This window comes from Condylura cristata, unplaced genomic scaffold (genome assembly GCF_000260355.1).
Source record: "Condylura cristata isolate star-nosed mole 26May11 unplaced genomic scaffold, ConCri1.0 scaffold00003, whole genome shotgun sequence".
In the NCBI taxonomy this organism is placed as follows: domain Eukaryota; kingdom Metazoa; phylum Chordata; class Mammalia; order Eulipotyphla; family Talpidae; genus Condylura; species Condylura cristata.
The window spans coordinates 34,522,925-34,537,652 of NW_004567104.1; the positions used below are offsets into that span (position 1 = coordinate 34,522,925).

At 33.6% G+C, this 14,728-nt stretch overlaps 1 protein-coding gene across 2 annotated transcripts in view; it reads left to right on the forward strand.

The window, feature by feature from the left end:
• Positions 1 to 14,728, forward strand: part of GSK3B (glycogen synthase kinase 3 beta) — a 158,642-nt gene that overhangs the window by 90,491 nt on the left and 53,423 nt on the right. For both annotated transcript variants that reach the window (XM_004675185.2, XM_004675186.2), the window contains exons 5-7: positions 5,754 to 5,884; positions 8,700 to 8,806; positions 13,173 to 13,270. In XM_004675185.2, the coding sequence (XP_004675242.1) occupies positions 5,754 to 5,884; positions 8,700 to 8,806; positions 13,173 to 13,270 (336 nt within the window). The remainder of the gene's footprint in view (positions 1 to 5,753; positions 5,885 to 8,699; positions 8,807 to 13,172; positions 13,271 to 14,728) is intronic.

The following is a 14,728-nucleotide window of genomic DNA, read 5'->3' on the forward strand; positions in this document are numbered from 1 at the left end:
AAAGATCATGCTTAGTGAGATAAGCCAGAAAGAGAAAGAAAAGTACTGGATGGTTTCACTCATAGCAGGAGTATAATGGACCAGGTGGAAAATAATGAACAAAATATGAACAACCATATAGCAGAGACATTTTGTGGGGGTGGAGTGGGGAATGGGATCAAAAACGGGGGCTGGGGGGTGTGTGGAGGGAAGTGGTGATGGCACATGGGTGACTTGGTGATGGGAAACCTGCGGGGATTACAATTGAGATGGAAAAAAAATGTACAAAATGATGTAAAAAAAAAAATGATGTGCTTCCAGAAAAACAAAAAGAAATACCGATGGTTTCATAGCAGGAGCATAAAGGGCCAGGGGAAAAATAAATAATAATGAACACTATATACCAGAGATATTTTACAGGGGTGAAGTGGGAAATGGGATTAAAAATGGGGAGGGGGGCAGGTTAGTGCATGGGACTGTGGTGATGGCACATAGGTGAATAGTCTATGGGGATTACAACTGAGATGGGAAAAGGCACAAAATGATGTGAAAATAAACTACAATAAAATAAAAAAAAATTGACGTGCTTCATATTTTTCTTTTAATCTGTAGGTTCTTTCTCAAACATTTAAAAAAACTGGGTTGTTTGATTGAATAATTTCTGGGTCTGGATTTCACTGTAGTGTTATTAATATATTCCTGAGTATTTTCTCTATAAAATGGTCTTTTAGGTATATATTTATAGAAATCAAAGCTATTCCATATGTAAGAGAATGCCTTTTTTTTTTTTTAAAGATTTTTATTTATGCATACAGAACTGGGGTACAAGCCAGAGTTGCAGGTGTGGTGAGAGGCTTCACCAGAGTCAGAGTGGGGAGCAGAACCTACACTGCTAAGGGAAGCAGCAGGAGGGTCAGGAGAGGTGCCCTGTGGGTCAGCTCTAGATCTCTGTCTAGGGCCAGATGGAACTCAGACTGAAACTGCTGTGGCTAGCTTGCAGTGCTGCATCCTAACCCATTGCACCACCAGGGAGGGCATAGAATGCTTTCTTAAGGAAGAACATAATGTCTTTCTTTTTGTATAGAAAAAAATGGTATAGAAAAAAATGGTATAGAAAAAAATGTATAGAAAATGGTTTGTGAGGATGATCATTGTCAGAATCATTAATTTATCAGGGCTACAAATAGTTGATATTCTAATGTTACTATTCTTTTAAAATTTATAGTTCATAAAGAGAAAATTTCCTGTGTTGCCTGTGTTTTTCCTAAAGCACAGTTATATAAGATAGGCAGTGTATATATTTGATTAATTCCCTTTATTCATGAAAATTTATCATAGTTTTTTCCATAGCATCTTCTAAAGGCTAGCAGTGTAATATTTTGTTATATGTTTTTGTTTTAATGTTTTGTTGTTGGTTAATAATTTTTTATAACTTCCTGGCTTTCTAGCATCTAGAGATCTAGATTCATCTTGTATATTTCTTACTTAGGTTTGGAATCAGCCTTTTCTTTAAGGAAACCTTATCCTTTTACTGGAAAATAGCACTTCGAAACCTCAGGCTGAATGTTAGTGGTACAAATTGCCACAGGATTGGTTATTATTTCTGGGTAGTGTTTTTGTTTGTTTGCTTGCTTTAAGGAAAAAACTATGAAAAGCTAGAAAATATGTCTTTTTTTTTTCAACGATAAAATGTGTCATTTTATAATCCCAGAGAGAAATACATGATGAGTTCACATTGATAATTTCTAATTAACATTTGATGGAAGGTGGTTTAACTGTCACATTTGTATTTCTCTTACCATACACTCAAAATTCCATTTTTTAGTGATAATTGTTTTATCCCACACTTTATATACAGTGAGTCTAAGATGACAATCCCAACACTTGCCATCAATTGGAGATAATTAAAGATCTTTTTTGAATAATTTTTTTTCAGTTTTCAAAAAACATTGAATAATTTCCTGTGTAATCATGCTTCATTAAACAGTTTCATTTGACTTTTTTAGTTCACTTTTTAAAAGTAGATTTTGTTTGAAGTTTTCCAAGTTAATTTTACTTTAACTTACTTCAAAATTAATATATTTACATGTTTCAAAGTAAAAACTACAGGACAGTCTATATGCAGTCAAATAAATTTAAATTTTATCCCTCTTCCCTCTGCCTTGTCCCTTCTCTTTCCCATAGTTTAATACTAAAAATACTTGTATCATCAAGCCTGTAATCTATCATTTTTTAAATAAACAAATATGTGTAATTATCTCCCCTTTTTATTTTTTATGTAAATGGTTACATAATATATATATTTTCCTCTATCTTTTTTAATTAAAAATACATTCTGCAAATCATTATATTATTATGGATAAAGATATTTCAACTTCCTCTTTATAGCTGTGCATTTATCTGTGACTGTCTTATAATTTAGTCAGCCAAATATTTAAATGATCATGGATTGTTTTTCCTTCAGTTTTTTAAAATCATTATTACAAATAAAGTTGTGGTAAAGAGCCAAGTGCACTTTTCTATATTTTTGATAGCATTTATTTGGACCCCGTTATCTGGCATCCTGTTTATTAAAAGAGAAAATAAGATTGTCATGCATATTGAAGTTGGCATACAAAGCAAGACTTAACATCCTATTGTCACTGAAAATTATTCTTTTGAGGACACAAATCTTAAGTTTAAGATCCTGAAAACAAAACATTGTCTGGAATTGATATTTACTTATTTGCTTATTTATTCTACATAGTTTTTATGAAGTATTTTTTGGTGAAAAATCTTGAGATACAAGGAACTCTTGCCCCATAGATCTTACCATTTTACAACAATTTGTCATAAATATTGTCAAAATGACAACTGCAGTTCTTTATAATTGCTTACTTTTTGTGGGGGTAGTTGTGTATTGTGACCTTGGTTCAAACCTCTGCCTTCATCAATTCTAAAACAGATGTGTGGCAAATCATTGTTATGAACTTAAATCTTTTTAATTGAAAAGACCTGTTTAAGAACAGAGTGTATTCAAAACACTAGAGAATTGGATACATTTTTGTGAATCACATGCAAAATTGTTACTTGTCTAAAACAGACATACTAGCCCAGAGGAATGAACATTGAACTTGAGTTAGATTTGATAAATTTGTTTTGTGTTCAGATTGCTTTCAATTCATTGATTACCTCACTTTTAAAATGAGGGTAAATTTATATCTCACAGAATGATTGTGGGAATAGATCAAAATGAGTGAAAGTAAAAGTCAAACAAATCTTGAATTATAAATTATGTATACCTCTGAGTGTCTAAAACTTTATAGTCTTCAAGTCTTTTATTTAGTGATCACATTTTTTTTTTTTAGATTTTTATTTATTTATTCATACAGAACTGGGGTACAGGCCAGAGATGCGGAGGGTGAGAGGATTCACCAGAGACAGAGTGGGGAGTAGAACAGGCAGATCGACAAAGTACACTGCTGAGGGGAGCAGCGGGCAGGTCAGGAGAGGTCTGCCATGCCATGTAACCACCTCCCGGGCAGGCAGGGATCGAACTCATGCAGAAGTGGCTTTAGCTTCTTAGTGCTGTGCTGTAACCCACTGCGCCACCAGGGAGGGCCAGTGATCACATTTTTTAATGTCATATTGTACTTTAATAAAAAAAATAATGGCAAAAAAAAGGAATCATAATTGAAGAGGCATCTTGCCATGGCTACTACAAAATATTAAGTATTAGACAAATTGCCTAACCTCTTCATGCCTCGTTTTTTTTATAAGTAAATAGAAAAACTAGGACTAACTATTACATAAGGGTTAAATGAAATAATACATACAGAGCACTTACAAAAGTGCCTAACTAAAACCTGAGAAGTTATTTTTCTTATTGATGGTATCCTTCTAGATAGTATTAACATAGTTTCTTTTCCTTGTATAGAAAGTCTTTCATTTTCCTATAATATGCTTTAACAGAGTCAAGAACCATAAAAAGATATAGTATCTTTCATTTTTTACTTCAAAAGATAAAGTGTAATGAATGGAGATAGATCTTTCAGATGAACAAATAACAGAGTAAAGATACCTTAACTTTGTTTAATCTGAAGTTTTTTGACAAAGGAAACATTTATCCCATTGATTATTGGTAACTGGTTCTTAAGACCCTGATACAGTTAGTAGAATCTTTCCTATAGTTTTAAATTAATGTCTGTGATTTCAGTTTCCTATGGGAGCTCATTTTCATAGAAGTAGTAATTTAAACTCATAAAACTCAGAGTTAGCATAAGAACTTGAGCAATGATTCTTTGAATAATAACAATAGAATTATAAAGCTTTTAAAGTTAGAATGAAACCTAAATTCTTAAATTCCTTAACAATTTTGCTGATCTTTCTGTATATCTTATCTATACAGTTTACCTTCTGCTCACTTTAAAAATGTCTTACCCTTCCACTTCAGTATACCCTTAATGATGTCCTAAAATTCAGCTATCTACAGTTTTCATCTTGTCTACCTAAGGGAAGGTTTACAGTGGTGCCCTGTGTCAACACTTTTCTGATCTTTAACTGTCTTTGTTGTTAATAATGTTATTTTACCAAGACACTGGTATTTTTTATTTCTTATGAAAAATTTTTTCCCCATGGTTATAATTTTTAAAAAGATTTATTTATATATACAAGAACTGGACATAGGCCAGAGTTATGGAGGTGAGAGGATTCACTAGAGATAGAGTGGGGCAGCAGAACAGCTGGATCTACTGAGATGCACTGCTGAGGGGAATGGTGGACAAAACAGGAGAGGTCTGCCACACCGTGTAGATCTGCTTCCTGGTCAGGGATCGAACTCAGTCTCGAACTCAGTGACTGGCGGTAGCTTGATAGCACAGAAACTTTACTCTCTGTACCACTAGGGAGGCCCCATGGTTTATAAATTTACTCTCTGTACCACTAGGGAGGCCCCATGGTTTATAATAAGGTGAGCAGTTAAAAAAAAAAAAAATACTGACCTTGGGAGAATTAGAAGTTAAGGTAGACTTTCTCCATAAATTTTCTCTGTTCCCTAGTCAACAGTTTGTTTCCTCCATGTAGATGTAGTTTTTCAGTGTATTTTTTAATAATAATTTTTAAATAATAAAATCTTTTAATAATAATAAAATGGAAACACATTTAAAAAATTGCTGTCAATAGTCCAACTAGGATCTCTTCTTAAGTATTTTAAAATCTTTTATTTCTGAAGGATATGAACAGAATGGTGATGGCTATCAACAGGGCTATTAATGTCTTGATACATCACTGATTATTGATTTTCTTTTTAGTCCATGTTTTCCTAAGTCTTTGTATGAGTAATCCCCTGGACTGTCATCTCAGAAAAATATTGTTTTAAAGGTGAAATTGCAAATATTTTCAAGGAATGGTGAAATTAAGAAACAGAGGACTGGACTTCTGGTCCTCACATGCTGCTTATTAGTCACATTATTTACACTACCTTTCTGAGTTGTGTGTTTGTGTTTAAACAAACAAACAAAAAACCTTAACTGACTTGTGGTGAAATAGATTTGGCTTATGGTGAGATAGATGCTAGTAAAATAAAGATTTATAGAATACTTTTTCTAAGTTGTTAGTGCAAATATAATGTGGTCAGTGAAAGTGTGGCTAATAATAAACTATGAAATTTGTTAACAGATAGGTTGAAAACTAGTAATTCCTAGTTTTTTATCTGCTCTGTTTTGCAAATCTGTTACTTAAGATTCTGAATCATTTGGGATTAAAAGTATTAAATTTATTTTTACTATTTATTCCAGTTATATATGTATCAGCTATTTCGAAGTTTAGCCTATATCCACTCCTTTGGAATCTGCCATCGGGATATTAAACCACAGAACCTCTTGTTGGATCCTGATACAGCTGTCTTAAAACTCTGTGACTTTGGAAGGTAAGCTAACTCTCTTTTTCTTCCTTCCCTTCCCTTCATCTTTCCCTATAGTCTTTTAACATCTTTCCCTATAGTCTTTTAAAATTATTCTTTTTATGATGTCAGTCTTAAAATATGGTAGATTTTCTTCAGGGAGTATATATTAGTACAATTTCTACTGGTAATTTCTGTCAGAATTATAAATCTATGTAGTCTTTTCATTGAGCAGTTTAAACCCTAGCCATTACTTTCTTAGGAAAAGTAAGGCCAAAACTATATATAGTATGTTTCCTTTCATGTTTTAAAAACAAAGTGTAATCTGTGTATACAGATACATGTTTAATTTATTTCTGGAATGGTACATTGATTGCCCCTAGGAAGGAAAATTGGAAAGATCGTAAAAGTAGGTTGGGAAACTTTATTTTTTATTTCTTATACTTTCACATTGTTTAAAAGTTAGTTGTATAGAAGGTCCAGCAGCAGTGTTTTCTTCCTTTCCTCTATAATGTAGTCTCTTATTCTTTGTTTTCTGAAAATTCCAGCATCCTTTGTTTTCTTAAACTGATTCCTTGGTAATATACTGTGTAATAAGACTTCATTCTTTTCATTTCCATAGTATTAAATATCTTGTATTTCTCTGATCCAATCTGTCAACATGAACTCAAGTCTAGATCCCTGTTAACTAGAGCAAATGATATACTTCCTCTCTGGTACAATCCATTATAGAAACGTGTCTCCTTTCCTAGAATACCTCCATATAACTTGCATTCACTTCAGTTTTGTGGTTTTTTGTTTTGTTTTTTAATTAAACAGGCACTTCTGTTTCATCATGAGTTATTCTTATTTAGACTATCCCCTTTGTACAAATTTCCTCACACTTATCACAGGACCCAGCTCATTTTGCAGATATAAATGTCCCTTCAACCTTAAAGAAGGGTGAAGGATATTAGATCAAAACTCTTTGCAGTTGATGTTTGTAAGAAAGTACTACTACTTAACTATCTCTGAGAAACTTTCCAAGTCAGATGAGTTTTATTGTTATAGGGTGTCTTAGCCACTGAGTGTCTGACTATCAGTAAGTAACATAAAAAAGACTATGAGAAATCATGTTTAGTAGAGTTTCTGTTCTCACCATAATAAAAGAAGCTGTTGCTGTGTGCCATTCTATTGAGCCATAGAGATTGTTTTGTTCTAATAAGTTTGGAATTGACTATTTTTTTTTATCATAGTTACTTTTATAAACCTTCTGATAACAAAGCTGCTATTTTTGTTTTTAACTGTTATTTTGTGCAAATAGAGTTTGAGAGATAGATTAGTGATGATTTTAGTAAAACAGTATCACTTTTTGTTAGTAATTGTTCAGTGGATGAAACATGGGTCTGGAATCCCATGTTAATTAAAAAAAAATCCTGTTAATTAAAAAAAAAATTTAATTTTAAATATCTTGTTAATTTAAAAAAATCTTTTAAAAGATAGAAAGATTTCATCATTTAGGCTGAAAGGTGCCTTAATTTTCATGCAGCCTAAAAATGAATTAATATTCATTTAAGATAGTTGATGTGTCTCAGTACATTGGGAGACTCTTAAAAAAATAAGTTAGTCTTCCACCTTCAAAACTTGTGATGAGGGAAGGAAATGTTAGGATAAGAATTATCATGGACCAGACATTAATGGAAGAAAGTCCAATCTTTGAAATTCTTGAGAATACTTTTTAATCTTTCTGTGATTTTCTTGTTGCTTACTTAGTTTTGAGTTTGTTTTTATTTATTACCTGAATTTTTCTTTTCTGTTATTGTCAAAATGGTGAGCAGCTTCATCAGTTTATTTCAGTTTGTGTTCCAAGTTTATTGAAATACACCTCAAAACAAACTTAAGTTTGATTTTCAAAATACATACCATAGAGTATTTTGGAAGGAATATTGGAAGGATTAAGAGAACACTTACTTATTAGTTGGCCCTCCCCTGTGGCACAGCCGGTTAAAGCACTGCACTGAGAAGCTAAAGCCACTTCGACTCCTGCCTGCCCCGGAGGTGACCACGTGGTGTGGCAGACCTCTCCTGACCCACCCGCTGCTCCCCTCAGCAGTGTACTTCGTCGATCTAACTGTTCTGTTCCCCACTCTGTCTCTGGTGAAGCCTCTAACCGCCCCTGAGCCTCTGGTCTGTACCCCAGTTCTGTATGAATAAATAAATAAATCTTAAAAAAAAAAAAGAACAATTAGTTAAACAAAGTTAGCATTCATAGGGTGTGAGCCATTGTCTACCCTTTTTTACTGGTAATGAGTTTTTAGACGGTCAATAAATTTAACTAAGATGGTTAAAAAATGTACATTGCACCTGTAAATCTTGGAATATTCACTCTGAGTCAAAAACAGGCAATTTCTTACCCTTAAAACTTTAAAAATAGGCAATTTCTCACTCCAAAAAGATGATGTATATATTTTCAAGTATTTATTCTTATAATCAGTTATTATGATGGGGGAGGTCCTGCTTTTTTGCCTTTCTTGATATTTAGAGAAAGAATTTAGGGGATAGAAAAACAGATGAAATGAAGCATTTATCCGTATGATTTTTTATCTCTTTCTCCTTAGCTAACAGTTAGGAATGCATTCTTTAAAATTTGCTGTTCTTTTTCAGATGTGCTAACTTACTTTTCAGAATGTGCTGTAGTTGTAACTTTATTTTGTTAAAGAGAGTTATGGTTCACATATTCTTTGTGTATCATTGGAGTTTTTTGAACCTTAGATAAGCATATTTAGTGTTACAAATAACAATAGTTCATATTCTTTCAAGATTTAGATTTAAAGAATTTCTACTTTTTATCTTTTTTTACTAGTGCAAAGCAGCTGGTCCGAGGAGAACCCAATGTTTCGTATATCTGTTCTCGGTACTATAGGGCACCAGAGTTGATCTTTGGAGCCACTGATTATACCTCTAGTATAGGTAAGTATTGTGTCTGATACATAGCTTATAATTATCACTTGCATCTTGTATTTAGTAATTAGTTATTGCTCATTTGTATCTTCATTTAAACATGAATGTCTTAAAATATATTCCTTCTTAAAGATAAGCCAAAAAAAGTGTAGAATTTCTAAAATTTGAACTGCATAATACATTTGTTTTTAGCTTTAAAATTATACATTCTTCAGTTATATTTACTTTTTTTTTTAATTCCACTGATACTCATTTCTAAGCTTGATCAACAATTAGAGAATGTGCAGCATTCCCTAAGCTTATGATGAAATTTAGGATGATCATATTTTGGTATTTCTATTGTGCTATCATTTGCTTACTTAATTTTAGTTAATAACTATTTTTTGAATTTTTCCCCATTATTTTGGTTCAATATACATGAAAGATTTTTAGTGATAGAAAAAAAATAGAATCTGTTTCAGTCTCCATTGACCCCTTTTTCTACTCCATTTATCCCGTTAGTGGGAGAACAAAGCGTAATCAGCAGAAATTAAGTATGAAGCTAAGAAAGGAGGATCAGCCTTAGGTTCAATGTGCAGGTGGAAGTCAAAATTATTTTAATGTCATAAATTGTTTCTGAGGAGAATGCTTTAGTCTAAAAGTAGAAACAAAAGCATGTGAAAATCAAAGGAATAACAGCCCCCAGTCCCCACCCCACCCCACTGTAATAGAAAAGTAAGAAAAGCTAGACTGCAAATAAGGATAATTTTTGTCTTGATACAAGTAGAAATTCTTTGATTTGAACAAAAACATCTCAAAAGAAACATGTTGCCAGAGTCATAGGGTATTTTTGATTGTGCCAAGGGGCTAGCAATTTAGCTACCATATCTTATACATGCTCAGTAATAAATGTCAATACATTGAAAAAGACAGATAACATCTTACTGTTCTTATGAAAATGGCTTTGCCCTTCAGGAGCTCTGAAAAGTTTTGGGGCCTGTAACTCTGCAAAGCATACTCTGTGAAACCTGTTTCCCTGGAGAATATAGAGAGCATAATATTGGGAGGGCAAGAAGTGGAGTAAGAAGTGGTATGTGTGTGCGTGCTAGAGCAAAACAATTGTATGCATATGTTAAAAGGCAAATGCAAAGTAATGAAAAGGACATTTTCCTTGGAATAGAACTGGAAATGAATTCTAGACTTCTTATAATTTAGCGAAGTTGTAACTTGGATATTACTAACAATTTTGCCTGCCTTTATGAATGATAAGAATTGTCAGTGAAGGTATCGTGAAAATATGATTATATTATTTTGTGGTATTTGCGACCAGATCATCTGATTATAATCTGACAAATGAAAATATGTTGACCTTTGACCTTGTTGAGAGAATATTCCATAAAATGCATGTGACTATCAGTTCTTTGGAATCTTCTCTCAAAAGGATAGTGTAGGCCCTCTCTGGTGGCACAGCAGGTTAAAAGCACAGCACTAAGAAGCTAAAGCCACTTCAGCATGAGTTTGATCCCCCACCCTGGAGGTGATCCACATGGCATAGCAGACCTCTCCTGACCCGCCCACTGTTCCCCTTCGCAGTGTGCTACTTCAATTCGCCTGTTCTGCTCCCCGCTCTGTTTCTAGTGAATCCTCTCACTTCCCCTGCACCTCTGGCCTGTACCCCAGCTCTGTATGCATAAATAAGTCTTTAAAAAAAAAAAGTGTAGTTTGTTTTCTCTTATTAGGAACCAGTTCACAGTGTTTTATGAGTATCTGCTTTCAAGTAACCTTTCTCTGCATGGCTAAAGCCAGATTATGATTTTACAGATTTAGGGCTTTTTATATAGCACTGATTCAGTTTGTGTATTTTGAACCCTAAAGGGCCTGTCATTGGTTTCCCTTTTGTTTAGACTTAATGATACTTAACCTTTCAAGACTATGGAAGATTTGTAAACGAACAACAAAGGTCTTAGAAATATGCTAATACTGGGTACATTTTAAAAATATTAATAATGTGTTTTGACGTGATGGCATGGCTAGTTCTGGCTAGATTATTGTCATATTCAATGTAGCCAGTGCAGAGGCCAGTGACTACGTTGTTTTGTTGAGAAAAGGCAGATTGAGAAAAAAAGTCTTCTTCAAAATAAGAAATTGATTTGACAGACCCTTGAGGAACTCTGGTAGTGAGACATTTATTTAAGACAATGGTTTCTTGATTGGGAATGAAACTTAGGTTCTCAGTCTAACACTGATGTTCAGTAACTTTATCTTAAACAAACCACTGAGCTTGATTGTGTCTTAATGTCCTTACCTGTGAAGTAAGTGTCTTAAATGACATGGTTTTGAAAGATCACTTTTTTTTGCCACAAGTTAGCATTAAGTGTAAAACAGAATGCTGTTTTGGCTTAAACCCCAAATAACCAGAAAATTCAGGCAGTCAACACATGTTTTCTTTATGTGTGTGTGCATATATGTGTCTCCTGTTTACTTGTTTTTATCCCTATTTGGAGAATTTCATTCGTTTGTCTTGTGAACTAAGAACAGAAGAGATTTGGTACCACCCAGAAAGATAAATACCTAGGTTTTAGTAATAATTTACCTGAATTATTGTGAATTGAAGATCACTCTTGTGGATGCTACCAGAATCTTTTTATTAATCCACTGTGGCAACTACTAGCAGTAGTATTCCTTAGTATTTTATGCCTTGTCTCCCAAATTAGCAACAAGTCTTGCCTGAGAAAGATTAGGCAACCTTGTGGGTTCCTTTGTTTTATAGAAGCATTAACATTCTCCTGCCATTTTTCTAGCCTAGTCTCCTGAGGTGAATTATTCTTTGTTATAAGGGAAAGAAGTAAGTGCACATTAAGTTCCATCTTATTACTAGGTTTAGGGATATTTTTAAACCTAGATCAAAATGAAGCATTTACATTAATGAGATATATTGTTTACATTTGATTTTAAGAGTATGACTCTTGACTTTGATGTGAAGTAAAGATTCCTTAGCAGGTTTTCACATCTGCCTTTTTTAAGCAATTTCCTAATATATCAAGAAAGATTTTCTTATTCTCTGTTTACAAAATCAGTGTGTTGGCTATCATTGCTTGGGACTAGACAATATTAACTTGAATTTACTAAATGTTTTATCATTTTTTTAGGTCAGTAAAATACATACACCGTTGCAGGGATTTCCAGTTCCTCTTGACTTAGGTTCATTTCCCTAAAACCCTTGATTGTTGTATCATACACAACGCAATAATCTCAAGCAACTAAAAAATGAAAATTAGCTTCTCTTTGCAAGAAATTTTAATGATGGGCTGTAAGTAGAGTGACCATATACTTTATCCTCCCATTTAGTAATAATTTTAAAAGAGAAAGGGCATACTACTAGTAATCATGCCAGTAAATATCCAGTTCTTATATATGTAAATAAATATTTAAAAAACATAAAATGAATAAAAGATCTAAACTAGGACTATCTTGGCTAAACTAAAATATATTTCATTCATTCATTCATTTATTACATTTACAAATTACTAAAATTTATTAAATTGTTTTTAGAAGTTTTAGTGCTGAGATTCCCACTTTGAATTAAAAGTGAATTGCTTTCTAATTTGTGAAATAAAATACATATCTCTTTGCATTTAAAGATGATAATATATTTAAATGCATTTTTTTGTCAGCCATTTAAAAACCTTAAAATAGGCCCTCCCTGGTGGCGCAGTGGGTTAAAACACAGCACTGAGAAACTAAAGCCACTTCCGCATGAGTTTGATGCCCGCCTGCCCCGGAGGTGACCGCATGGCGTGGCAGACCTCTCCTGACCTGCCCGCTGCTCCCCTCAGCAGTGTATTTTGTCGATCTGCCTGTTCTGCTCCCCACTCTGTCTCTGGTGAAGCCTCTCGCCGCCCCTGAGCCTCTAGCCTGTACCCCAGTTCTGTATGCACAAATAAATCTTTAAAAAAATAAAAAATAAAAACCTTAAAATATTTTCCTCAAAATTTACATTGACTTAAAACTCCGTATCTAGCAGATTGAAGCCTTGCTTGCTGTTCCTCTGTAAGCACTTACTAATGCACAGATGTGGTGTCACTTTGACTTATTTTTAAGTAGAATAAATAGATAATAATGCCGTGTGGTTTTGTACTATAGCCTTGTGTTGATTGTTAAAGATTTGAACACCTGATATTTGATATTAAATAGATTTTGCCTTTTATTGAAATAATCTTATTGACCTTGTTTTACATTTTAGCAACACACTAATAGGTCTTCTTCTGTTATGGAGTATGTAATCTTTAGCTTGTAATAATTTCTGCCCGATCAAAGTAAGATTAGAAATTATAAACATTTTTCCATATGACTTATCTACAGGTATTAATAGGTCTTCATTTTACTTTATCTTTAGATGTATGGTCTGCAGGCTGTGTGTTGGCTGAGCTGTTGCTAGGACAGCCAATATTTCCAGGGGACAGTGGTGTGGATCAATTGGTGGAAATTATCAAGGTAAGAAGGTTATATTTTTGAACTAGGAGGAATTTTGTTGCTCTTTTAAGACTCCATATCACACACATGCCCATCAACAACTTAAAAAATGAAGGAAATGATCCATGATAATATAGCAAGCTGAAGAACAGACAGAGCATAAGGATATAAACCTTTGGTTTCTGCTGAGTTATTTTTCTGTCATATAATCCAAGAAAAGCTGTTTTGGATATCTGAGTCAGGAAAAGTACATTTGTGTTGTTTAAAAAGTTTAAGATCAAAAAAAAAAAAAAGTTTAAGATCACTAAAACATAAAATGAGGGTCCTTCCTGGTAGCGCAGGGGCTAAAAACACGACACAGCCTTATCAAACTATTACCAGCCACGGCAGCATGAGTTCAATCCCCAGCCAGCCAGGGAGCTAACCTACATGGTGAAGCAGACCTATCCTTTCTTGCCCACTGCTCCCTTTAGCAGTGTATTTCTGTGGATCTGCCTGGTTTGCTCCCCTCTCTGGTGAAACTCTCACTTCATTCCTCTCATACCCTTCCCCCCATTAACCCTGGCTTACACCCCAGTTCCTGTGTGTATAGATAAATAAATCTTTAAAACAAATAAAATATATAAAATGAATGTAAGCAGAGGCTATGCTTATTTTTGCTTACCATTCTGTTTCTGATACTCTGCTTCTGATACTCTGCTGAATACATAGATGATGCTTATAATTCATTCACTATATAAATATTTACAAAATGAAAAAAAATGTGTATGAATAGACAATGATAGACTCCTATTTCAATTTATTAGTACAGTCAACACCTTTATTAGCAATACCAGGTTCAAGATATTGTTATCTTGGAATATTGTTTCTTAAGAGCATGTAGGATAGGGCTTTTAAGTTTTTATCCTTTGAGATCTTAAAGAAGTTTTCTTCTCACCTCTTTTTAAAATTTCTGTGGGTGTATTATTTTGACCACAAGGTTTTTCATTCTAAGGTTAACAGAGCAGAGCAACAAGCCCTACTATCTTTTGGACTTTATTCCTGATTTTTCAAATATTACATGGATAAATTTGAAATTCTCCTTAGAGATCATATAATTAATTTCACTACCCTGTGAAGGAATCTTCGTTTCCTGACAGATAAGTTTTCCAGAATACTTACAAGCATCAGATCACTAATCTGTTTCTGTACCATGGCAACTTAGTTTTTATTGTGCTGAGCTATACATAAAACCTCTTTGGTGGTTTTTAATCATTTGTACACATGATTATGAAAAAATTACTATTTTATTTTATAACAGTTTATTTTTACATCATTTTGTACATTTTTTTTTCCCATCTCAATTGTAATCCCCTCGGGTTTCCCATCATGAAGTCACCCGTGTGCCATCACCATAATCCCATGCACTTCCCTCTCCACCCCACCCCCCCTTTTTGATCCCATTCCCCATTCCACCCCCGCAAAATGTCTCTGATATAT